General features: G+C 46.1%; 2 protein-coding genes across 4 annotated transcripts in view; one reads left to right on the top strand and one right to left on the bottom strand.

The window, feature by feature from the left end:
- LOC311025550 (glutamate receptor 1-like) overlaps positions 1-26,098 on the bottom strand; it is a 26,867-nt gene extending 769 nt beyond the window's left edge. The window contains exons 1-18 of one of the 3 annotated variants that reach the window (XM_084028515.1): positions 25,813-26,098; positions 23,387-23,521; positions 16,806-17,045; positions 15,750-15,934; positions 15,194-15,247; positions 14,878-15,036; positions 14,625-14,792; positions 14,446-14,550; positions 13,890-14,000; positions 13,557-13,763; positions 13,231-13,446; positions 13,001-13,124; positions 12,759-12,888; positions 11,613-11,811; positions 11,090-11,337; positions 7,992-8,106; positions 3,420-3,554; positions 1-39 (exon numbers count right to left, since the gene is read on the bottom strand). The exon at positions 1-39 is cut by the window's left edge and continues 769 nt beyond it. In XM_084028515.1, the coding sequence (XP_083884641.1) occupies positions 1-39; positions 3,420-3,554; positions 7,992-8,106; positions 11,090-11,337; positions 11,613-11,811; positions 12,759-12,888; positions 13,001-13,124; positions 13,231-13,446; positions 13,557-13,763; positions 13,890-14,000; positions 14,446-14,550; positions 14,625-14,792; positions 14,878-15,036; positions 15,194-15,247; positions 15,750-15,934; positions 16,806-17,045; positions 23,387-23,521; positions 25,813-25,912 (2,670 nt within the window). In that variant the 5' untranslated portion in view covers positions 25,913-26,098. Of the gene's footprint in view, positions 40-3,419; positions 3,555-6,527; positions 6,643-7,991; positions 8,107-11,089; positions 11,338-11,612; positions 11,812-12,758; positions 12,889-13,000; positions 13,125-13,230; positions 13,447-13,556; positions 13,764-13,889; positions 14,001-14,445; positions 14,551-14,624; positions 14,793-14,877; positions 15,037-15,193; positions 15,248-15,749; positions 15,935-16,805; positions 17,046-23,386; positions 23,522-25,812 lie in introns of all 3 variants that reach the window. The other 2 variants (XM_084028514.1, XR_014598395.1) reach the window with 2 other exon arrangements.
- fam53c (family with sequence similarity 53 member C) overlaps positions 1-27,160 on the top strand; it is a 157,946-nt gene that overhangs the window by 24,557 nt on the left and 106,229 nt on the right. The gene's annotated exons all lie outside the window — the stretch shown is intronic.

Here is a 27,160-nt window from a genome sequence, read left to right as displayed (position 1 = left end):
ACCAGGGCTGCTGCTCATCATGGCGGTGTCGATGAGCTCCTACAAGACAGAGAGAACTTTTAAGATCTAAAGCTTTGATAGTAACAACCGTTCTGTTATTTATATATTATATATAAGGGCTGCACAGTGGTGTAGTGGGTAGCACTGGCGCCTCACAGCGAGAGGGTCCCGGGTTCAATGCATGTTCTCCCCGTGTAAGCGTGGGTTCTCTCCGGGTTCTCCGGCTTCCTCCCACAGTCCAAAGACATGCAGGATGGGGATAGGTTGATTGATGACTCTAAAATGCCCGTAGGTGTGAATGTGAGCGTGAATGGTTGTTTGTCTATAACATAGCCCTGTTAGCCCTGCGATAGACTGGCGTCCTGTCCAGGGTGAACCCTGCCTTCGCCCAATGACCCCCCCCCCGCGACCCTGAATACAGGATAAGCGGTAGAAAATGGATGGATGGATGGATATATATATAAATAAATAATATAGTTGTATATATTCACCTGCATGCACAGAGACAGAGACACAGACTCTCTCTCACACACACACACACACACACACACACACACTGAGGGCATTTAGCAGACGCTTTTGTCCAAAGCGACTTACAATAAGTACATTTGTCCAAAGAAAGAAACCACAACATATCATTGCAAATAAAGTAAGAGCTAAAAAATAGAAACAAGGGTTAGGTCCTCGTCTGAGTAAAGTAGCTGTTCAGCAAACATACCTTAAGAACCACAGTGCTGTGATCAAAGTGCAGGTAAGAACATAGAAGTGCTATTTTTTTAGGGGGGGGGGGGGGTTAGTGGGTCATGGTATGTAGAGGAGATGACCAGTGCTTGGACCAGGAGTTGCGTTGCGTCCTTTGTGAGGAAAGTCCGAATCCTGCGGATATTGTAGAGGGCAAATCTGCAGGATCGGGCCACAGCAGTGATGTTGGGGGTGCAGGTTAGTTGGTCATCGAGGATTACGCGCACACAAGCACACACACACACACACACACACACACACACACACACACACACACAGACAGACACACACACACACACAATTCCATAACGTTCTAAACATGAACTGCTTTGTCCCACTAGATGCCTCTGGTGGGACAAAGAGATGAATACTCTACATCACAGTACTGAATCTTGCACCTCATATGAACATCAGATCAGCTGTCAGAGCTCATATTTGAGAGATCAGGCACACAGTGATGTCGAAGAGGAAGATGTCTCCGAATGTGAGGATAATTCACATTTCAATTCAGTATTATGAGTATTCTGATTCTGAAGTGAATTTGCACCACAAGGATCACCACAGGCGGAGCAGCCCCACACACACATGAATGCAAGTCATGACACAAAAACAAGCATGATTTATGAGTCTCGTGGATTTTTAACATCAATTATGACATATCCAAAAAAAACGTATCACACTTCCATTGTTAATTGTGTTCTATTAGAGACTTATTGCAATTATTAAACATATATTTTATCTCTATTGTTTGAAATTGAGATAAAGACAATATATATTAATGATTTGTGAAGTAAAATTTTGAATCAGAATTGTATATTCATAAAAAAATATTTTAAATTGTTAGAGTCATAAAAATTGCTCATATCGCTTGATGCACCAAGTCTCAGTGTAGTGAGTCCAAAACAGCCATAAAAAGCCATGATCAACTTTTTCAGGAAAAAAAAAAGTCATACTATAGCATGTCGAAAAAAAAGTGAAAAATCGACAAAATTCATAAAATGTTGTAAAAATTATGTAAAAGTCCTAACATATGCTTCTATATCGCGTGTCAATCAAAATCTGAGTGTAGTGAGTCCAAAACAGTCATAAAAAGGCTTAGTCATATCCCCCCCCCCCCCCCCCCCCGCAAAAAAAAAGTCATACTATAGCACGTCGAAAATTCACGAAAAAGTCAGTCAGGATATATTCATAAAAAAATATTTAAAATTGTTAAAAAGGCATAAAGATCGCTCATCTTGCTTGACGCGCCTAGTCTCAGTGTAGTGAGTCCAAAACAGCCATAAAAAGCCATGATCAACTTTTTCAGGAAAAAAAAAGTCATACTATAGCATGTCGAAAAAAAAGTGAAAAATCAACAAAATTCATAAAATTTTGTAAAATTATGTAAAAGTCCTAACATATGCTTCTATATCGCGTGTCAATCAAAATCTGAGTGTAGTGAGTCCAAAACCCCGAGCTGAGTATATATATATATATATTATATATATCCTCCAGCTTTGTTAAAATTAATGTATTTCGTGTGTTTTAGTCTCAACTTTCTGTTTCTGTATTAAACACAAACTTGCATCATTTGAAGGTTTTCTAACTAATAAGCTCTACTGAGTCTGGTATGAGTGTGTGTGTGTGTGTGTGTTAATGATGCGTCTCCACAGTTAATATCCTGCTTCAGACGGCTGCTCGCAACAGATAAATCCCACGTTCACTTTCATTTAGAGAATGCCCAGAGCCACCAGGGGCGTCTCTACTCTACAGCACAGCGTCCGTCTCACAGAAACAGACTGGTGCTCGACACTGATGACATCACAACATCATCGTCACAGGAACGATCGGGAATGCCATTTAGCAGCCAGTTAAAATAAACCCAAAAGCAGTAAAAGATAAAAGACGTTTACAAAATGAGCCAAACAGTGGAGGCAGCGACAATCAGCCAATCAGAGCAGGGCAATCAGCCAATCAGAGCCGGGCAATCAGTTCTAATTGGAAAGCTGAAACCCATTCATTCCAATACGAGAGACGGAAACAAATCGTATGTAATAATATTAACATGTATTTGTATATTAATTGACTTTATCATGAACTATTTAATTCTTTAATTTAGGCATGAATGGCTTTCCATACACTACACCAGGTAGCACGGGCCCAGGTTCAACCCAAACCCCGGTGGACTGTTGGTAATCAGTTCTACTTCCATCCTCTAGTGACTCAGTACGCTACAAACCCACGTTTCCATGACAACGCTACATAGTAATGCGTTAGTCTATTTATTTGTGTTATGTACTTTTACGTGCATCGTCGCTGTAAGGTGGTAGCTGTTGGCTCGTAGCTCTTGGCTGTTAGCTGGTAGCTGTTGACTGTTAGCTGTTAGCTATTAGCTGGTAGCTGTTGACTGGAAGTACTTAGCTGTTGGCTGTTAGCTGTTGACTGTTAGCTGTTAGCTATTAACTGGTAGCTGTTGACTGGAATCACTTAGCTGTTGGCTGTTGGCTGTTAGCTGTTGACTGTTAGCTGTTGGCTGTTAGCCGTTAGCTATTGGCTGGTAGCTGTTGACTGGAAGCACTTAGCTGTTGGCTGTTAGCTGTTAGCTGTTAGCCGTTAGCTATTGGCTGGTAGCTGTTGACTGGAAGCACTTAGCTGTTGGCTGTTAGCGGTTAGCTTTGGTGTTCAGGACCAGGACTCACCTTCATCCTGCGGGACTCGATGCGGGACTTGTAGCAGAACTCGACCAGAGCCACGAGCATGGCAAGGCCAAGTCCTCCAATCAGGATGTAGAACACGCCCGCCACGTTGCTCAGACTGAGCGCGCTGGTCTTGTCCTATCGGGTTAGAGGGGCGGAGTCAGGGACAACCAAACACGGTGCAGATAGTCACAGACATCAGTCAGTATCACGAGACTCGTGTTCTTCTAAACGCTGCGATGAAGAAATACATGAAGCTTAAAGGGGCGGATCACTTTAACTCATTATCATATTGAATATTTATCACTTCAACAGATAAAAACATTTAAATTAGTTCTTAGATGTAATTCTACTCCAACAGATAGTATATTTGTATATTGTTGTATTTAGTTTATGGTATTCTGTTTTGAGATAATATATTTAATACATTTCTTCAGTATCGAGTATATTCACTCCGTCTCCGTGTACTCTTGCTCTTGTAGTGTTTTCGTGTTTTATTCTTCTCTCGTCTGAGTCATTCACCTTATTTACTTTATCTACGTACATGCACTTCCTATTCATTATCTCCTCTTAAAAGTGTGACGCTCATGGCTGTTGTAGTATTAAAAGCCAAATGATGTATCTGTCCACGGTGTACCCTGCCTTGCCTCTCTCTATAGATAGATAGATAGATAGATAGATAGATAGATAGATAGATAGATAGATAGATAGATAGATAGATAGATGTTCTCAAATTAGAAGAGACTAAAATGGTGAAGTGCCCCTTTAAGTTTCACCTTTGCTAACAACGGTATTAATAAATATATTAATAAACCTGTCACATGCAGCTTCATGCACAGAAGAAACAAAGAAAACAATCAGATCGACTGTTTGTCTTAAATAAAAGTTTTCATATTTAGTAGAAATACGATCTCTTCAACTGAAGAATAAACGTCTACTAATCATCTGTAAAACGGGGCAACGCGATTGGCTGCTGGGATCTTCCTCAACACACGAGTGGTTGTTTTTCTGTGACATGCATGACTTGAGTTTAGTGGGCAGGACATAGCTCTCTCTCATCCAATAGCATGCAGCCTGTTGAAAAAAAACGACAACAGGAAGAAACAGCACGGGCAGTGGGCGGGGCCTCGTTTCAACAGGAAGTGTTGGGGCGTTGGGGAGAACCAGAGGGCTTTCCTCTCCAAACTGTCACGTTGACTCTCGACCAATCAGCTCCTTTTAAATGAACCTCAACGACACGTCGGAATGACAGACGCGATTTAAAAAGAAAGGAAGTAAAGTAAGCGATGTATCCGGGTTCTAATTAAAGCTGCAGTCGGCAAGTCTGGCAGATCGAGTTGACTCAGTCAAATTTAGAATGTTTACAACACTCACGCCCCTCCCCCTCTACCACCGAGCTCCTCCCTCCCATCGAGTGCTCATCAGTGCTGGTGCACCAGATTCCTGTGAACGCGCCCGTGTCTTCTCTCATCGATAAACGGCATGGAGTACACGCTACACAGAGGTAGGCTGGCTAACTTACTCTTAGATAGTAACTGCTAACGTCATTTAGCGTATGCCTAGCTTGAGGCGTGTGCCTGTGATATTGTAACATGCGTGAGGGGGAGGTGGGATCTGTGGCATGTGCACAAACTGTGAACTGCACTGAGTGGACAGGATGATACGGGCGCGGTGGATTATTGCAAAACAAACCACAAGCTCTAGGTGCACGTAGAGGCGCGTTTTTTTTTCTAAAACTGGATGATTTATGTTGTTCTATCGGAGCATTGTGTCGGTTTCAGTGAATATGATCAAACAAATGTTGCCGACTGCGACTTTAATGCAATAATTAGCATGTTATTATGTAAATTAGTGTTTCAATGCTATTTATTCTACGTACGTAAAGTCAACGTCTCTTGACGAGAGAAAATAATTTAGGTGAATAAAGTGAGTAGTAGTGAGACTGTTGAATTATATTAGTGTACATGAAAAACTTTGTAGTATTTCATGTACTAAATGAACGTCATGCTGGATTGAAGAATTGAAACTATAGATTGAGAACATTAACTCATGTTTACAATGTTTACTGAGATAATACATCAAGAGAAAAGTAGGACCATTTTCTAATAGACTTCTATACAACCAGAGAGGAGGCGCCAGGAAACAGGAGGTACGTGACAGATTGGAGACAAAAGCATCTGTGGGGGGGGGGGGGGGGGGGTTGAAGTTGCGGTCAGTAGCTTCAATCTCATCAAGTGTTGGTTTGCAACAGAGTCCATCCGTCTGTCCGTCCGTCCGTCCGTCTGTCTGTCTGCCCGTCTGTCTGTCTGCGGTGGCTTCACGCTGACTGTGCTGACAGGAGGATATTCTGAAGAACAGAAGGAGGCTGAGAAATGCTCTGATGTGGAGACGTGAAGCCTCGTTTCTCAAGGAGAGTATGCTTCGTCAGGACGAGCTCTCTCCGTCAGCGTTTATCTGAGAGTTTGAGGAGGAAACAACTCCATGAATGTCTGATTTGTCCTCCAGTTGTTCAGAATGCTCAGCTGAGCAGCTACACTCTGAAACTAAAGGTCTTCAGCAGATCAACGTCCTGATATCAATCAAGGAGTTATTACATGATTTTACAATAAATGTCCTTCTATAATGCACCTCATTGTTTTGCTCTTCTGGCGTTTCATGTGAAACATGTAGAAATATATTCACACTCCTTTCCTTACAGCAACGATGTGAAAGAGTCCCTGAACACCAGGTGGTCTTACTGCTCGTGTGGCTAAAAGTATATTACATGCCACATTGAAAACATTTCACATTAAGTACCAAATTACAATTCAACAGCTGGTGTCATTAACCACTGTGATTTATTTGATCATTTCAGTTGTAGATCTATTTCATGGACTCAGGTCCGATGGGCTCATTCTCATTGACACAGGGTTCGGACCAGAAAAACTCCCTGAATACAAACAAAACAACGCAGCTGCTTCTTTTAAAAAAAAGATAAAAACCTGCCAAAACCTTTTCATTTCAGAGTATAGATGCTGAAGTTTGGGGGTCTGGGTCTGATGGGGTAAGGGGGGCGGGGTGGGGGACCAACACATGACTTTGGGTCCAGGCCGAACAACCACAAGAACTGACCTTTCTGCCGGAGTCCTTGTGTCCACACTCCCCCTTGTCATACCACCACTTGTTTTTCAACTTGTCTAAGATGGCTTGTTCATTGAGCTTCAGAACTGCTAGGTTTACTGGGATTCTTCAAAGACCAGGGAGGGGGGGGGGGGGGGGGGGGGGGAATAACATAAATAACATTATACAACTCCATGTTATCTTATGTTATTGTTCAGCAGCACACCAGCAGGGCGGCACTGGCGGCTACAACAGCAGCTACGACTTTAGCAGAATGTTAGCATACAGATGCGTACAGAGAAACGTGGACAACAGAAACACAATCACTTGTACGTGTTGTAAATGTAAAGAGATACACGGGTTGTAAATGTAAAGAGATACACGTGTTGTAAATGTAAAGTGATATGCATTAATACTCCATCTGGCCGGACCGGCCTGACTCCCTACGTGCGAGATGTGTATTACTATATCACTTTGGGTAACCGGCAAGAGCTGGAAACACTCTGGGATCTTTGTGGGTCCAGAACAAGACTGTCCCCATCTGTATTTAGTGGTGGGGAGTGGTCCAGAAACCAGGGACTGGCTCCAGACCAACATGATCAGGGGGTATTTCACTAAACCAGCTGGAATAGTCTTTGATAAACTCTACAGATGATTATTTGTTGTATGAATCCCTAATGACATCATGTCTTTATAGATGTGTACTTATTGATTTAATATTGGTGTTCCATACCTTCGGACCGGGAACTGAGAGAACTAAGAAACTAGTCTCTTCAAAATGGCATTGTGGCTCAATTTTGTGATCACTTCTTGAAAAAACAGATCATAAACGTGAGTTTGATGAAATCCAATCAAATGACAGATAAATGTGGTGTAGAGTTACACCAGTTTTAATGTTACAGTGAGAATGTCGTGTTGCAGCTCCACGTCTTCCATTGGTTCACTGATCCAAACAGGGGAAACTGTGGACCAATCAGAGCTTTGAGGGCGGGATTAAGACGGCCGAAATCATGAGCAATATACGAAAAATGGCCACAAATAAGGTCCTGAAAGCAGACAGAATCCATATCGACTGAACATGACCAACATCGATCACTAAGAAGTGATCAGGACCAAAACAAACCATCCGTTCCCAAACCGCCTACGTTGGTACGTTCAAAATCAGAATCAGATCTACGATCATGTTTCCTGAAGATTGTTGCCTTTACGCATTGTGAGCTTCCTTGTTAAACGTTAAACTTAAATCCTCTTTTGTTACTGTGTTTTGTAAAATACCCTCTGGATCAGAACGTGATCGATCAGAAGGGTTCTAAGGTAGAACCAGAGTTTTACAGCTGTGGGGGAAACCAGAATGTCTGGGTTCAGGTTGGTGCTCTCTACTGTGTTTGACACCTGATGGTTGAGTTGCGGCTGGTTGCCAGTTACCCCGTCGTGCCATTGCTTGTCGTTACCCGTTGGGGGTTACGGTGATCTGACCTTGGAGTCCCCTCCCCCGGTGCCGCACTCTCCCTTGTCATACCACCATCTGTTTTTCAATTTGTCCAACAGGCCCTGCTCGTTGAGTTTTAATACGGCCAAGTTAACAGGGTTTCTACGGGAGGATAGTGATGAGGGAAGGAAGGGAACTTAATGAGCAGAGTATCATCACACGGATCCACTTAGGGCCTGCCTGTAACATTCATCACATGGATCCATTAAGGACCAGCACGTAACATTCATCACACGGATCCACTTAGGACCAGCACGTAACATTCATCACACGGATCCACTTAGGACAGACACAAAACATTCATCACACGGATCCATTTAGGGCCGGCACGTAACATTCATCACACGGATCTACTTAGGGCCGGCACATAACATTCATCACACGGATCCACTTAGGGCCGGCACGTAACATTCATCACACGGATCCACTTAGGGCCGGCATGTAACATTCATCACACGGATCCACTTAGGGCCGGCATGTAACATTCATCACACGGATCCACTTAGGGCCGGCACGTAACATTCATTACATGGATCCACTTAGGGCCGGCATGTAACATTCATCACACGGATCCACTTAGGGCCGGCATGTAACATTCATCACATGGATCCACTTAGGGCCGGCATGTAACATTCATCACACGGATCCACTTAGGGCCGGCATGTAACATTCATGACACGGATCCACTTAGGGCCGGCATGTAACATTCATCACACGGATCCACTTAGGGCCGGCATGTAACATTCATCACACGGATCCACTTAGGGCCGGCCCATTACATTCATCACACGGATCCACTTGGGACGGGCCCGTTAAATTCATCACATGAAAGGACAACTTGCCGCTCCAACCCAGACCTCGTTAAAATGTTGTTTCCATCTTTTAACGTTTTGGTGCTGCAGATGATAAACACGACGTTACATTGTAACATTCAGATGTTCTAAGTTTGGAAAACACTCGGCTAAATGATGACTCATGTCGGGGTTTTGGGACTCATTCATGCAGGACTATTTGAGAAGAGTCTCATATTGGACATGTCCTAGGACAGACTGGAAGGACCGCCATGCTGGGGAGACTACATCCCCCAACCACTTGGGGATCCTCCAGGTGGAGCTAGAGGGAGATGGTGCACTGGTGTGTTGAGCCTAGTGATGGTTAGTTCTTCATACTGGGAGCTAACTGGGAGGTTTACTGGTGGAGGACACGTTTTAAGGTGGTCTGGGTTGATGATCCTGTTAACGCAACAGTTGACTTTCATTTATCACCGGATCAATAAAGGAGGAACAACAGTTCAGTGTTTGGGAAACCAGGTCCAGGTCTAATGATGAGTACTGTTGTTCCCCTTTACATACCAGTGAGGATCAAAGCAGTAGAGTGACGTTGCCATGACTACGACTGTAGTAATGAAATGATGGTGAAAGCAGAAGAAGAGCTTTGTTCCAAAGTGCATCATGAGTTCTAAAATATAAAAACTTTGTTGTTTGAAGGAAACTCTATTTGAGTTTGTGTAATTTTATCAGAATTACAGAACCATAATACCCCAAGTTTGAATCAGTTATTGATCATAAGAATGTGCTTTTGGAACAAAGACTCTCCGGATGATCCAGGTAGAACAGCAGCACAGTCACCATGACGGGTTTTGTATGTGGGAATGAGGCGGTTGTTATGGTGATGCTGTCGGCTGTTTGTTACTGGGAACCAGTCAACCCAGTACAGAGTACAGAGGTAGAGGCTGTGGTGTCCACTAGTGAGCTGTGCACGTTCAGTGCTGTAACACTACTGTGTTGCTAGGCAATAACGAAGGTTCTAGAAGTGACAATCTGCGATCAGAAGTTTGGTTTCCTCTCTGTGGAACGTAGATGACATCCTCGCCACATCCAGCCTCACTCATCGGGTTCTGTTCTCTGGGTTGGCGGTAGAATGCTGACAACGTTCTCTCACAGAACATCGGATACACATGACGGGAACAAACAGGACGTTCAATCGCTGTCAGACACAAATATAATCCATTCAGGTCCATTCAAGCTCGGACCCCTAATTAATTTAATTATTAAGGGTAGATAGATAGATAGATAGATAGATAGATAGATAGATAGATAGATAGATAGATAGATAGATAGATAGATAGATAGATAGATAGATAGATAGATAGATAAATAGATAGATAGATGTGTTAGTATTGAGGTCATTTGGCAGGCAGGTTGGCAGTCAGACAGGCATCACGACGTGACATGACATACAGACAGACAGACATAATGACAAAGACGAACAACAGAGATAGAAAGAGACAAGACAGACAGACAGACAGATTAAGAGACTGACAAACAGACAGACTGACAAAGAGGAATACAGTAAACAGGTCTAAATACCACAAAAATGTTCTGTGAGGGTCTGTTTTTATGACTTAAACCTGGATCCACAGCACCAGAGTCCTCTAAGGACTCGTGTGTGAACAAGGGCTCCTTGACCTGCAGAGGTGAGACCAAGTCCAAGGTTTTCAAGTCTCCAGTAAGTCTTCAAGTCCCAAATCAGGTGGGAAGTTGTAAACTTTGGGTCATCGTTTCCAAGCACACTGATAATATGACAGCATCTGGATTCTGGTGTGAAGCTGCTAACAAAGTTAGCATCAGAGAGCGTGATGTTGGGTCCGTGTCAACTAGTCTCTGTTGTTTAGCTGCCAATCTTCTACACGTCATCAGGCCTGAAGTCATCAAACCCAAGACTTGAGTCCAGACCTCTGTAGAACAGGTCCACCGTTTGGATCCCAGAACTCTATACTCATGTCATAAAATCAAGTTTTAAATAAGTTGCGTTCGGTTCATGTCACCAATCATGAAGGATCTATTTCAAATCCACAGAATTTTGAGTCCATTCATTAACATTTGATTTCAAACCAAGAAAACAAATTTCCGAAAAGAATAATAATGACTGAACATGTGCACCGCGTGTCGATGGCGTACATCAACACGAGCTGCGTAGTGAAGGAGATTCCACTCTGGATCTGATTAGACTAACATCCCACAGAAACAGACACCACAGGACACAAACATGGATCGGGTTCCGGGTCCGGAGACTCCGAGGGTACCTGAGGGGCGATCCCTTGGGCGTGGCCACTCCGTACCCTTTAGAGTCCAGGTTGCCTCCGACCTTCATGGTGTCGCAGGGCTTCCTCTGCTCAATGTACTCGTTCATGGACGACTCCAGCAGATAGGCGTACTTCCCCTTGGACTTCCTGACACGGCTCACACCCTCGTTGGTGTTCTTTACGAACACGGTGGGGTCGGCGCTCCGCATGTACGACCACATTTTCTCGAAGACTGCTATTTTTGACCGCTTAAGTAGACACAAAAAAGATTATCAGGGACTTTGCAAAAAGATATGTACGCTATGGCGACAGGGAAATCATTATCCTGTTTGAATTGTTCCACGAATTTCACATCCTCCTAAGCCCCGCCTCCTCCCTGGTTCTCAGCCCCGCCTCCTCCCTGGTACTAAACCCTACTTCTCCCTGCTGCTAAGCCCCGCCTCCTCCCTGGGGTAAGTAAAACAAAGCAGCGAGGAAAAGGGTTGCTTGGCGTGAACACAGCAGCAGGAGGAGAAGAACTCACCCTGAAGAACTCTTTGGTGGATCCTCCATCCAGCGTGCCGTAGTTGATCTCGGTCTGCTTGGCCAGGTCCTCGGCGCTCTCTATAGGGGACACCATCCTCTCCACGGTGAGGAAGGCTGCCAGGTTGGCTGTGTAGGAGGAGATGATGATGAGGGTGAAAAACCACCAAACTCCTCCCACGATTCGCCCCGAGAGAGACCTGCGGAGGACCAAGGAGAAGACGGATCAATCCCATAGCCAGGATCGGGATCTGCAGGATTGGGATCTGCATACATCACAATGTCAGTGCTGCAATCCTACTAAATATATTTATTTAAAAATACATTAATATGATCTGTTAGGAGATAGGAACATACGCTCCTTACTGTGAGACGTGAAGTCATGTGACTGGATTCATTAGTTCAATCATCACATAGATCGTATCTTATAGGCTCACACACACACACACACACACACACAGCGCAGTAGATCAAGAATAGAAACAGCCTTCGGCCTCCACAGCTGTAACACATCACTGACCCGGCAGCGCATCACACATGACTGTTGCATCCTGGGAGTCTCTGTGATGATACGTCTACATGAATAACCCTGGATATCCCTGATGGTCTGCTTCTGTGTCTCACTATCTCTGTGAGGACCATCAAAGTCGATGAGGCAGGAGACTATCTTAGCTTAGCATAAGGACTGGAAACAGGGGGAAACTGCTGATGAACAGGTCATAACTGATCTGTTCATCTGAACAGAAACAGAACTGTGAGAACAACTTGTGTTGTATCTACTTTCTAGAACTTGGCTAGCTGTTTCCCTTCCAGTCTTTATGCTAAGTTAACTAGCTTCTGACTACCGAACATATTTTTCTCAAAATAAGGTCCCATGGGCGACACAGGCAGGGGTGGGACTTTGCCTCTCTTCATGGACTTCAGCATATATCTATGATTGGATGATTTCCTCCACACAGCTCTCAACATGGTGACAGCTGAGCTAGTGGGTAGCAGCAAGCAGTGCTTCCACGACAACGTTGTTATCAGCTGTAAACACTGTATTTCAATCACAAACCAAATACCTGAATTCAAAACTGAAAAGAAGTGGTTTTAATAGAGGAACAGAGAGTTTGCAGGCGACAGGTGAAGGTGTGAGACGGGTTACCTGGGGGAGATGTCACAGCCCTGCTGCATGAATGCCCCCAGGGAGAACCACAGGGAGTTGAAGATCCCAAAGTCGTTGGTGTGTTCTGGGCTCTCCTTCTCTTTCTGCTGGTTCTGAGTCTGGGAGAACCCTAAGGAACAAGACCACGTCAGTGAGGAACAAGATCACATCACTGAGGAACAAGATCACATCACTGAGGAACAAGATCACATCACTGAAGACGATGATGAAGATGAAGGTACCTGGGGAGTGAGTGAGTTCAGAGGAGGAAGTCGGCAGAGCTCGGCGAGAGGAAGAAGAGGGCAGAGTCTCATCTTCATCATCAGAGTCATCGCCCTGCCATTCATAGGGACTGAACCGGCTCACCTGGACACATCAGGTACTAGTATCAGGGTCATGGTAGAAGTACACAGGTACTGTCAGCTTCATGTAGAATTAGTAGTAGTAGTATTAGTAGGAGAAGTATCCTGACCAGGAACAGCACCACGCTGACCCCGATGTAGGCGAAGACGATGCACATCCAGATCTCGTAGGCCAGGGGGTCCAGGAAGGAGAAGACCCCGGGCTTGGACTTGATGGGCTTCTTGATCATGATGGAGATCCCCAGAGACATGAAGGGTTTGGTGAAATCGATCACCTGCTCTCTCACGAGGGTGATGGTGAGCGGGGCGACCGCCACGTCCGCCTTCTACAGGAGACAGAGGAGCTGGTCCACATCAAACCCCAAAGACCACCAGAAGGGGACTAGCATGTGTTAGCTTCATTAGAACTACATGATACCATCAGTTTCAGACTTACCCCGTAAAACAGTTCTCCCACCATGCCGTTCCACATCTTGGTCTCGTGGTCCCGGGCCCCGTACTTGCCGTCCCCCACCAGCTCCAGCCGGTACTCGAAGCCTACGTGTTTGGCGATCTCGGCGGCCAGTTCGGCGCAGTAACCTTCATACCTCTCGTTGCCCTCGAACTGCTCATGGTTCTTCTTCAGCATCATGTAGGGGGCTTCCTGCAGGGACATGGTCCCGTTACAGGGTCCCGTTACTGGGTCCCGTTACTGGGTCTCGTTACTGACCCCCCTGGGGTTTTAAACCACTATGACACGCCCCCCCCCCCCCCCCCCCCCCAGTCTTACCAGTATGGTGGTGATGATGTAGGTTCGGTCCTGCAGACCGTGGAACTCCTCAACCACCGGCTTGTAGATGGCCGTGTTCACGTAGCCCTGCCTCTCGTTCCAGTAGCCGATCTAAACCCAGACCAGAACCAAGAAAGATCTCCTGGCTAAATACTCAACCAAACCAGGACTAAACATTGGACTAAATATTGTTATATATATATATATATATATATATATATATATATATATATATATACTGTATATGTGGCTAATAGAGAGTATTTGTTGATGATTCTGGTTTCATTTATTGATGATTCTGGTTTCATTGTGAATGAAGGACGTTTGCAGCGATGTACGGATGATAATACTGATACTGATTATTACAGATGCTGGTGCAGGTCTACAGAATGCAGAGTCGGCAGGGTTTCACCAGCGAAGCGGCTGCAGCAGCTGATTCCAGAGATTATCACACCTTCATCAGGACGGGGCTAATTACTGGAAGAAGCTGATGTGGTGAAAACCTGCAGACTCTGCCGAGTCCAGCACCCGCCCTGCTGAGGGCCAGGAGCAGTACCTTCCTGGGTCCCGTGGCGCTGAGCTCCATCACACCCAGGGTGAAGTTGGTTCGATGCCCTCGCTCGTCAAACTGTACACGACCCGTCAGCCCCTCCAGACGGACCTGCAGACACACACACACGCCGTGTTGAGTGAGTGCCTCCGTACTTCTACCTGTCTGTGTGTGCAGCTGTCTACCTGCTGCAGGGCCCTCTGGATGTCGATGCCTTGGCCCCAGGGGGCCGGGGGGTTCGCCAGACACTCCCCCGCGTTGCCACGGCGAGAGATGTCGATGCGCTGCCGCCGCAGGTTGTGGAAGGCGGTTGCCATGACACTGATGCCGTCGTAGGTCAAAGCTCCGGTGTACTGAGGATGAAGAAGACGAAGACGTTAATCGTGGGACGTGTGTGTGTGTGTGTGTGTGTGTGTGCGCGTGTGTGTGTGTGTGTACCCTGAGACTCCGGCGGGCCAGTTTGAGGTCTTTGCTGTCAAAGTCCAACCAGTCCTGGTCGATCCTCTCCACAGCCGGATCAGACTGGTTCACCAGCTGGAAGCCCGTCACGTTGGGACCCAGCTTCTGGAACTCTGTCAGGTTCAGGTCCATGAAGCCCTGAATCACACACACACACACATACATCAGTCCTCCAGACCTGCACACACACACACACACACACACACACACACACACACACACACACACACACACACACACACACACACACACACACACACACACACACACTTCCCTTCCAGGAAGAGGTCCTCACCAGATTGGCCAGGATGTAGTGGTAGTTCTTCAGGTTCCTCCTCTGAGCAGCGATCTGAGGAGGAGACAAGAAACGATGAGTCATCATCCGTAGGAGTCAAACAGCTGCTGACTCCTCTTAGAGCAGCTGATTGCTCTTCTTTCTTCGTCACAAAGAGAGTTTCTCCCTCGACTGATGAAAGAAGGAGGAGGAGGAGGAGAGGTCACAAAGAGGTCAAACAGCTGTAGAGAGGAAGCAGGTATGGTCTCCTTCTCAGTCCAGCTCCTAATGAGCTCTGAAAGCTGCAAATGTTTAACGGTCCCCCCCTCTCCTCCCCTCCCTCTCTTCTCTCCTCCCCATCTTCCCTCTCCTTCCTCTCCTCTCTCCTCCCTCTTCCTCATCCCTTTTCTCTCTCCTTCCCCTCCCTCTCCTCTCTCATCCCCTCCCTCTCTTCTCTCCTCCCCATCCTCCATCTTTTCTCCTCCCCTCCTCTCTCCTCCCTCTCCTCTCTTCTCCCTCTCCTCCTCCCCTCCCTTTTAGGTTTATCAGGACGAGGAGGTCCTGGTGCAGGTCTTACCAGGTTCAGTATGGATCCGAGTTGATCCAGCTCACAGCTGATGAGGATCTGGAAGTCCTTCTTCAAGTCGATATCGTTCAGCAGCTTGACGAAGGCGGCCTCAGTCAGCCCGTCCAGGTTCACGGAGGTCACCTGCCAGCCCCCCTCCGCCGCTGAGTCCAGGATCGTCTGCAGCACCGTCAGACCTGAGACCCCAACAAGGACACCACGCTAAAGACCAGTTCATGTGTCTCTGTCACTAAGCAACGAGGATGCGTTGAATACAGGCTCTGCAGGAACGTACACATATTTCTGTTCAAGTGACTTAAATAGCTATAATAATATTAATAATAACAGTAATATAATAGTAACAATAATAGTAATAGTAATAGCTCAGACCTCACGGTGGCGCTAGAGGGGACATCACCATTTTATGTTTAACAAGCTCACTCACACACACACACACACACACACACACACACACACACACACACACACACACACACACACACACACACACACACACACACACAGCTGCCTGTCTATCTGCGTGTCAGTGAGACATTAGTCCAGTGATGCAGCAGCAGTTATGTCAACCAGACAAACTAAATCAGTTTCATGTTCAATTACACTTCATCTCCGTTCATGTAAGACACAACTCCAATGAGCAGCTGTCTCTCTCTCTCTCTGTCTGTCTCTCTTTCTGTCTCTCTCTCTGTCTGTCTCTCTGTCTGTCTGTCTCTCTCTGTCTGTCTCTCTGTCTGTCTGTCTCTCTCTCTCTCTCTGTCTGTCTGTCTGTCTGTCTGTCTGTCTGTCTGTCTGTCTCTCTTTCTGTCTCTCTCTGTCTGTCTCTATGTCTGTTTGTCTCTCTCTCTCTCTCTCTCTCTCTCTGTCTGTCTGTCTGTCTGTCTGTCTGTCTGTCTGTCTGTCTCTCTCTGTCAGAGCATCGCAGGAAAACCCCTCTGACTCCTCAGAGCCAGATGTGGAGTAGCAGTAGTGAGTACTTCCTGCCCGACAAACAGAAACCTCTGGGATGCACATGAAAGTAAGTGTGTCTCATGCATGTGGCGTCCTCACCTGAGTCGGAGCTGTACATGTAGACGAACCTGGTCCAGTGGAAGTGGTCCAGCAGGGCCATGAGGGGCTCCTGGACCTGGGGCCGCAGCTGCAGGACAAACTGGTTGTTGGTCTGGACCGGGAAGGAGGGCGTGACAAAGCAGACGTGCAGCGAGCCGCAGAACGACATCAGCATGTTGACGGTCCGCCGGTCGTACAGACCCATGATGGCGTAGACCCCCTTGGAGAACTGGGAGCAGACTGGGAGGAAGAGGAGGAGGGTTAAAACAGAGCCCTAAGACCACACGGGACACAGGAACCCTGATCCCTGAGGGGTTCTACCTGCCAGACTGGACTCAAGGTCACCACCAGAAGGTTTTCATGAACCAACAGGAGGGTCTTCATTATTCTTTGATCTGACAGAGTCAACTTCCTGTATCTGGGTCACATGGGTCCTCCTCTGCCCCTTTTGGGAGACCAGCAGAAGGTCCTGAGTCTCCAATGAGAACCATGAACGTGAACACAGATTATGACGGATTATTTCGCTCCACAATCATCAAAGTTAATATTGGAACCATTTTTCAAAAAACAAATATCTTCGACATTAAATTACTTTTTTTTGGACGAATCAGGAGGAAAGTGGGTCGGAGATACGGCAACTTCCTCCATGAAACTGGATCACATTCTGAGGAAAACAGATTACCTCCAGGATTGTGTTTGCTCCTGACGAATCCAAATTAGGTTCAACGAATGACACCTTAAAGTCCAGCCCACCACAGCGGGAACCAACGACGTTGGATCACACCGTGGAAGTCTGGCAGTAATAAATCATGTGACTACGCATGGCAACTGTTACTAGGGGCGTTTTGGACCATTTACGGTCTTAAACTTAATGTCCATCTGTATATAAACCAACAAGCCGCACAGAAAGCAAGGCAGCGACCTTACGGTGCCGAGCCCCATACCGCTCCCCATGCCACCGATCCCCACGCCGCCGAGCCCCACGCCGCCGTTCCCCACGCCACCGATCCCCACGCCGCCGAGCCCCACGCCGCCGTTCCCCACGCCACCGATCCCCACGCCGCCGAGCCCCACGCCGCCGAGCCCCACACCGCCGAGCCCCACACCGCTGATCACAATCAGAGGGACTGATCAAACGATTTACAATGGAAATCAGCTGATCTGCATTCATCACCTGATCAATATGAGATGATAAAGTTCAGCAGAGCCAACAGCAAATAAAATAAGACATTTACAACACAAAACATGAAGTTTGATCAATCTAATCCTTTGAAACAATCATAAATGTAAATAAATAATATATTATTCAAAAATATAATATCAGTGACTTGAGAAAAAATACATGTGTCCTGCCTTTGATGTTTAAGGAGCCTCCAGCTGATTGCTTTAAAGAGGTCAGAGGTCACGTAAACACCAACACAGCAGATATAGCTCCTCCCTCTGCGGCTACGCTATCATGCTAACAATAGACTCCTGCCCGAGGCTGACACCGTCATGCTAACGAGGTTTCTGTCTCTTAGCATTAGCGCTGCTCCCTCACAGAGGGACAGAAGCTGGGAGGCCTGCTGGGGATCAGCTGTTTGTGTCCAGGTCAGTGGGGTCCTACTGCTGGTTCAGAAAGGTCTGAGCTTATTATCATGACCTACAGTCAGACAGGTTTATGATGGGACCTACAGTCAGACATGTTTACCATGTGACCTACAGTCAGACAGGTTTATGATGGGACCTACAGACAGACAGGTTTATCACGGGACCTACAATCAGACAGGTTTATCATGGGACCTACAGTCAGAAAGGTTTATCATGGGACCTACAATCAGACAGGTTTATCACAGGACCTACAGTCAGACAGGTTTTGTCATGGGACCTACAGTCAGACAGGTTTATCATGGGACCTACAATCAGACAGGTTTATCACGGGACCTACCGTCAGACATGTTTACCATGTGACCTACAGTCAGACCAGGCGCGGCGCTACTATTGGGCCTGGTGGGCCTGGGCCCACCCATTTTAGGCCTGGGCCCGCCCATTTTGACTCATGCCTACTGATTAGTGAGTGATTTTCTTTCTAGCTGTTCATCCAATAAGCAGCCTGAGGAAAGCTTTGAGTGAAAGCTTCTCAGCCAATCAGCGGCTTCTACCCCGTGTGGACTACTAAGCCCGCCCACAGGCTGCATCGTCACCAGCAAGTGATCCAATAAAATGAATGACTTTGGCGCGCAAGCTTTGAGATGAGAAATCAGACAGAACAGACAGACCATGGTCCATGAGATAGACACAGACGGTAGCTATTAAATAGACCCTCCAAAGATATAATTCCGTTTCAGTCTTGTTGTATGAACGTTCAAAAGAGATAAATGAAGTCAGGCTTACTGCCAAGGTCTTTGTCCGCTTCAGCACTGAGCTGAGGACAGCGACACAAGAGCCACACAGGTAGGCTACTGAGTCGCTGTCCTCAGTGCTGAAACAGAGATGAAGGGGAACCCCGTTTTTATTATTTTTTTTTGGCTTATTTTAATTGGCCCATCCACTTTTCTTGTGGCCCACCCACAATCAAAATCCTGGCGCCGCTAGTGAGTCAGACAGGTTTTGTCATGGGACCTACAGTCAGACAGGTTTATCATGGGACCTACAATCAGACAGGTTTATCATGGGACCTACAGTCAGACAGGTTTGGTCATGGGACCTACAGTCAGAAAGGTTTATCATGGGACCTACAGTTAGACAAGTTTATCATGTGACCTACAGTCAGACAGGTTTATCATGTGACCTACAGTCAGACAAGTTTATCATGGGACCTACAGTCAGACAGGTTTATCATGTGACCTACAGTCAGACAAGTTTATCATGGGACCTACAGTCAGACAGGTTTATCATAGGATCGACAGGTTTATCATGTGACCTACAGTCAGACAGGTTTATCATGTGACCTACAGTCAGACAGGTTTATCATGGGACCTACAGTCAGACAGGTTTATCATGGGACCTACAGTCAGACAAGTTTATCATAGGATCGACAGGTTTATCATGGGACCTACAGTCAGACAGGTTTATCATGTGACCGACAGTCAGACAGGTTCCACGCAGTGATGCACTGAAGCAGTCATCTATTTGAATTAAATTAACATAGTTGAGTGTTTAATTAGGTCGTCATCTGCATAGAAACACTTCTAATAAACATCCACTTTTATCCAGTTTGACCCCGACACACATGATCACTTCCACTGTACCAAATTAATAAATAAATGAATGAATAAATATATAAGACTCAAGACTCACCTGTTCAGACTCCACCTTGACTCTGCATAGCATGACCCACTAACAACCCCCCCCCCCCCCAAAAGGGAAAAAAAGCACTTCTATGTTCTTACCTATAGCACTTTGATCATAGCACTGTTGTACTGAAGGTATCCTTGCTAAACAGCTACTACTTTAGGACCTTACTTTAGGACCTAACACTTAACACTAACACTTATTTTTTCGCTCTTACTTTATCAGCAATGATATGTTGTGGTTTCTTTCTTTCGACAAATGTACTTATTGTAAGTCACTTTGGATAAAAGCGTCTGCTAAATGTAAATGTAAATATAAATAAATTAATGAATAAGTAAATACTTCCACCTGTTATTTCGTGATGTCAGCCTGAGCTCATCTTCCACTGAGGTTGGTGAAAGAATCAATACCAGAAATTAATAATCACCACTGATGTTTATGTGTGAGAGATGATCAGGTCTCTGGATCAGGTCTCCGGATTAGGTCTCCGGTCAGCAGCTAACGGAGACCCGCGTCGGACGAGGACACCGAGGCTGACCTCGGTCCTCCAGTCAGCCATCTCACTCCTCGCCACCGCCGGCTTTTAAACAGAGCTTTATTTAAACACCGCCCAGAGATAACGGCAGGGGCCGCGGGCCCCACAGCTGAGACCTGGACCCCCACAGAGACCCGTTCGTCCATCTAACCGTCTCTAATCACAGACAGAGAGGAGGTCCAGCTGGAGGCTCGTTGGCGGGTGACTGTGAGGACGTCTAAAGACCAGAGGCCTCCTCCGTTGCCATCCTCTGTTCACAACCGCTGAGGAGACGAGACAGGAAGCCCCGACACCCCGAGACCCCGAGACCCGACAATCAGGTCACGGTTTCAGTCCTCCTTCTGGATCCACGTCACTCAAACTCTCCAAGTATAGCATGACACCACTTAGACAGCAGGTTCATGAGTCATATCAACGTTGCTGCTTATCTGCTGACGACAGTATTAGCTCATCTGTCTGCCTGCCTGCCTGTCTGTCTGTCCTGGACTCTAAACGTGACATCAGGAAGTAGATGCTAATGAGCATTCTGTGGTGAACCAGCATGAAGACAGTTGGAGTTGGAGTTGGAGAGTTACTGGCTGTCTGACAGTCTGTCTGACTGTCTGTCAGCTGGCTCTGCAGAGTGTCGTCCTGGATGATGAAGATGACTGAGACACGAATAACCAACGACTTGTCTTCTGACTTCTGATGTTGATTTTGTAGCAATTTAACATACTTTCACACGTTTCAGTGACTGGAAGTGATGCGAGACGACGAGTCCCGACAGCCAATCAAATGGCAACGGCACAATTAACATTTCAATTTATTTTAACGACATTATCAGTCTAAAGCTAACGTAGGTTTTGTAGCATAATGTCGTCCCAACTGATGTGGTGCGTGGTGCACGATTTATACTTCCAACTGAAATACATTTTAGTGACATCACACATCGTGTGTCACAGTAGATGACGATCCAGAACGACGATCCTCGCCAAATACGAAGCTTCAGACAGAGTATTAGTTTACATTCTTGTAGCCCCGCCGCCCTTTGACATCACACGGGATGAAAGATCTCCGCCAAGAAACAGGAACTCCCGACTCTGTGATCCAACAGCAACATGGCGGTGGTGTGATGTCATGTTCCTGAGGTCAGTGAAGAGGCGTGAAGAGTGAACATGGTCCAGATGGGACTCGTAGCGGCGGATGTTCCAACGCCGCCTGAACACACCTCGTCCTCATCGACAGACAGATGTTGTTGACGCAGCTGCAACAGGAAGCTCACAGCTCATTTCCTCCAACCACATCCCCCCGCTACTGAAGTACTACTGTGTACTACTGAAGTACTACTGTGTACTACTAGTGAGCGAGTATCATGGAGTCCACCATCCACAAGCAAAGTTTCACTTAAAGCTTTAAACAAACAACATGCTTCAGGGCCAGTGGAAACACGTCTGACCACAAAGACCCACGTGGGCTGGTCTACACCATCTAAGACCATCATAGACCTCCGGGGGACCATAGACAGTCTCTGGTTTCTCCAAATGTTCTGGTCTCTGGGCTCATGTGGACTCAGCATTACAGGGTACAGTTTGGTTCTGTTCACGAAATTAATTTACTTTAAAGAGCCACTCGTTTCAAGAAACTGGTCTTTCCTTTTAACATCCATCTTCCTTTAAAGTGCAGACATCAGGTCTGTTGTGGACCCGAGGGTCTCATGTGATGAAGTCGGCGGATAAATTCAGCGTTTTGGTTGCAGAATAAAAGCAGGTCAGCACATAAACGCTGAACGCTCCCCGGAGCCGGAGTCCACTTAGTGCTGAGTTCCCTCTGGTCTACGTTACTGCAGCATTTACTTCCACGCTCCCTAAACCCTAAACTCTCAATCCTAAACCCTCAACCCTAAACCCTCAACCCTAAACCCTCACCCTAAACCCTAAACTCTCAATCCTAAACCCTCAACCCTAAACCCTCACCCTAAACCATCAACTCTCAATCCTAAACCATCAACTCTCGATCCTAAACCCTCAACCCTCACCCTAAACCCTCAACTCTCAATTATAAACCCTCAACCAAAAGCCCTCAACCATAAACCCTCAACCCTAAACCCTCAACCATAACCCATCAACCCTAAACCCTCAACTCTCAATCCTAAACCCTCGATCCTAAACCTTCAACCCTAACCCTAAACCATAAACTTTAAACCCTCAACCCTAAACAATAAACTCTAAACCCTCAACCCCGTCTGCTGGATGAAGTCTGATGGAAGATGCCCTAACCCATGACGGGGACTACAGAGGACCTGCACAGACCTGTAGGACAGAGTCTCAGAGACTAATAAGTCCTGAGCTCAATAAAACTTGTTTCTCTGCAACATTATCCTGTTACGTTCAAATCATTAAACGCAAATTTGTTTGTACAATTTTTTGGATTTTGTCTGTTTCTAGCAGATTTTATACGTAACGGTTTGTAACAAACAAAGAAGTAACGAGTGATGGTTGCTCGGGAGCCTGAACTAATGTAGAAACAGGTCGTAGTTAGCGGTTGATATCTACCTAAACTCGTTAACGGGTTCGTTGTGGAATGTTCCAGAAGCGACGCGTTACGAGTCCCTTGATCAACTCGTTATCTGAGCTCATGAACCCGTCAGACACCAGGACTGGACTCAGGCCAGTGGGGGATTTGGGTTCAACCAGTGACCTGCTGACTCATGGCTGAACTTGGCTCCGAGCCACATGGAGGTTTGGAGACCTGTATAAAAGCCCCGTCAGACAGGGAGACCTGTTTGAGGACTTACAGGCGTAGGTCATGGCGAAGCTGCTCCCCGTGTCCACCATGTCCACCTGGGGGACCAGCTTGGGGAGGTCCTGATGCTGCGCCAGGGCGAAGCGGAACACCTCGTACTCATGGGAGTTGGTGGGGAACAGACCTCCTGGATCACAGAGACACAGGGAAGCAATTAGTACCACAGAAGTAGAACCTTGAGTCCAGACTTCCTGCTGGATCAGCAGCTGAACACACAACGTGACGTCCTCCACATGGACTAGACACAGATGTAAAACACAAGGACATGTTAGAGTGATGATGTATGACCATCTCATTGATTCCAATGTGTTGTGTGGCTGTTGTTGTATTATTGCGATGAATGGTTTCTTCTCAGACTTGGAAGGCTCCATCTGGTCTGGCAGAAGGTCTCTCCGTTCCATATGCACGTCAGACCGGCTGCATGAGGATTTGACTCCAGTAGAATCAGGTTAGTTCAACGGGACGGTCCGATGAATCGCATTAGAACTTCATCGGAGGAGTCCCACGCTCTGCAGCCCACAGCTGATCCTCTCTGAACAGGACCAACCACCGGGGTCACACAGGGGTTCACCGAGCTCTGATGATGGAGGCTTCCTTCAGACGAATGTTACTGAAACAGATTTCATCCACAGCAAAGCTAGTTTTCTTTATGTGTTAATGTGTTTACTATATGTATCTGACAAGGTCTAAGTGTTAAAGTCATCTTAGTAGCTAATTTGCATTAGCGACCTGTCAATCAGCAGGTAAGCCCCGCCCCGTAAATCATCCCTTGCTTTCTGGTCTGTTGGACTCTAAATGGACCTGTCAATCAGCAGGTAAGCCCCGCCCCCTAAAGCATCCCCTGCTTTCTGGTCTGTTGGACTCTAAATGGACCTGTCAATCAGCAGGTAAGCCCCGCCCCGCAAATCACCCCTTGCTTTCTGGTCTGTTGGACTCTAAATGGACCTGTCAATCAGCAGGTAAGCCCCGCCCCCTAAAGCATCCCCTGCTTTCTGGTCTGGTGGACTCTAAATGGACCATAATGTACTAAATGAACATCATGCTGAAGAAGACTTGAAACTAGAGATTGAGACCATAAACTCATGTTTACAATGTTTACTGAGATAATATATCAAGAGAGAAGTAGGACCATTTTCTCATAGACTTCTATACAACCAGAGAGGAGGCGCCCCCTGGTGGCCAGCAGGGAGAATGACAGCTTTAAGGACCTTCAGGTTCGGCTTCACTTTTCAGAACCAGAGGTTTCTGATTGGTTACAATAAACAAAGTGGAGTAGAAGTATTAGTACTTGGTATTGATATATTAGTACTTAGTTACTGAAGCAGTGAGGATGCGTTGCCACTGGCGATGTGTAATGTGTTCACTGTCATGCTGCTGAGGATGAACACGGTTTTCAGGAAGCATCGCTAAAGCTGCAGGAGGAGCTCCACACACACACACACACACACGCACAAACACACACACACACACACACACACACACACACACACACACACACACACACACACACACACACACACACACACACACACACACACAGATGCTGACCCCTATAATATTCCTATATAACTGTTCATGGTGCTGACTCCTATAATATTCCTATATAACTGTCCATAGTGCGGACTCCTATAATATTCCTATATAACTGTTCATGGTGCTGACTCCTATAATATTCCTATATAACTGTCCATAGTGCTGACTCCTATAATATTCCTATAAGACTCTGTCCATGGTGCTGATCATATAATATTCCTATATAACTGTCCATAGTGCTGACTCCTATAATATTCCTATATAACTGTTCATGGTGCTGATCATATAATATTCCTATAAAACTGTCCATGGTGCTGACTCCTATAATATTCCTATATAACTGTCCATAGTGCTGATCATATAATATTCCTATATAACTGTCCATGGTGCTGATCATATAATATTCCTATATAACTGTTCATGGTGCGGACCCCTATAATATTCCTATATAACTGTCCATAGTGCAGACCCCTATAATATTCCTATATAACTGTCCATGGTGCTGTTAATTAAAAAACGACTACCCTATCAGAGAAAAACAGGAGCACCTGAACACATCTGCGTCATTATAATAAAGTACTGAAGTCCGTTACTGCGTGTTGCAGGAATGTCAAAGTGGAACAGTCACATAATACTACTACTACTACTATTACTACTATACAATGGAATATTAACAATAATGTTGAATAATTACAGCAACTGAAAAATGGGAGTTGCGTCATTAAACGAACCAACAGGCTCGTGAACGCAAACATCGGCTTTAGAAGTACAGGACTCCGCATCTTCACAGTCCGAGTTACACTTCAGATATCAGGACTACTGGAGAAAGTGAAACCCCGCCGGGTCCGCAAGCAGGTCGCGGAGCGCCCCTGGGTCCTCACTCACCTATGTTGATGTTACTTGGGAAACTTGTGCCGTTGCAGAGTCCGAGCAGCGGGAGCAGCGGGAGCAGCGCCGCGGGGACCGGGAAGCTCTGCGGCCGCATGGTTCCTCCTCCGGCGGCAGCAGCACCGATGGGAGACGCTCAACAACCGGCGTAATCCCATCCACACCGGGCCCGGCACGGATCCACTTCACACCGCAGCCCGGTCTACGATCCACAGATCCAGCGGTCCTGAGTCTCCTCTTCCCTCACATCAAACATCCGTAGTTGGAGCGCAGAGCTGCTGCCGCGGAGACGCGGAGTGTCAGAGTGTTTGTACACGGGTTCTGTACCCAAATACCTCCCCCTCCCCCCCCTCCTCCCCCCCCCCCCCCTTAGTAGTAAAACACCAGGATGTCCCGATGAATGTGGAGCAACAACAACATTAGAGACGTGTTCTTCCTTTATCAGACCTCACTGAAACAAACTCTCTCATCATCTTTACAGTCTGATGGACATCTCATGGATTTATTTATACATGATATATATATATATATATTTATATTTATATATATATATATATATATATATATATATATATATATATATATATATATATATATATATATATATATTTATTACAGGTCCACTTGGTTCAGAGGAAACCAGGACCTGAAGAATCAGGATCAGTTGTGATCACGTGGGCCATCGTAGTCACAGAAGAACTTGTGTAGTCTCACATGGACTCCGTTTCTACAGGTCCACATCAGACCAGGAACCTTGGAGGAACTACTCATGTATCTCACTCACGTATGAAGGACTGAATGGAAAGTTGATCCATCTGGATGATCCGTTTCTACTCGATTACCTTCGTTAAAGGGTTCAATTACAGATGCACAACCTCAAATGTTGGCTAATAACTCAGTGAAGATCCTAACCTGTTCAAGTCCTGGTCTGATCCTAGTCCTGGTCTCATCCTATTCCTGGTCCCATCCGAATCCTTGTCCCATCCTAGTCCTGTCCTAATCCTGGTCACATCCTAGTCCTTTCCTACTCCTACTCCTGTACGAATCCTACTCCTGTCCTCGTCCTGTTTTAGTCCTGTCCTAATCCTTTCATACTCCTGTCCTAATCCAGTAAAAGTACTAATACCACCCTGTAGAAGTACTACTACCAGCCTGTAGAAGTACTTCAGTGAGAGTAGAAGTGCATTGCTAACCCTCTGAAGTACATGTGTAGTACACACATGGTACAAAGAGTACACATGCATCGTTGTCAAAGTCTCCACGTAGCTACGTGGAGACTTTGACAACTCATTGACAGATTTACAAAGTAAAAGTTTTTTCAAAAAACAGCTGGTAGTTTAGTGTA

Source organism: Eutrigla gurnardus, assembly GCF_963514095.1.
Source record: "Eutrigla gurnardus genome assembly, chromosome: 15".
In the NCBI taxonomy this organism is placed as follows: domain Eukaryota; kingdom Metazoa; phylum Chordata; class Actinopteri; order Perciformes; family Triglidae; genus Eutrigla; species Eutrigla gurnardus.
This window is presented reverse-complemented; position numbering and strand designations above follow the sequence as displayed.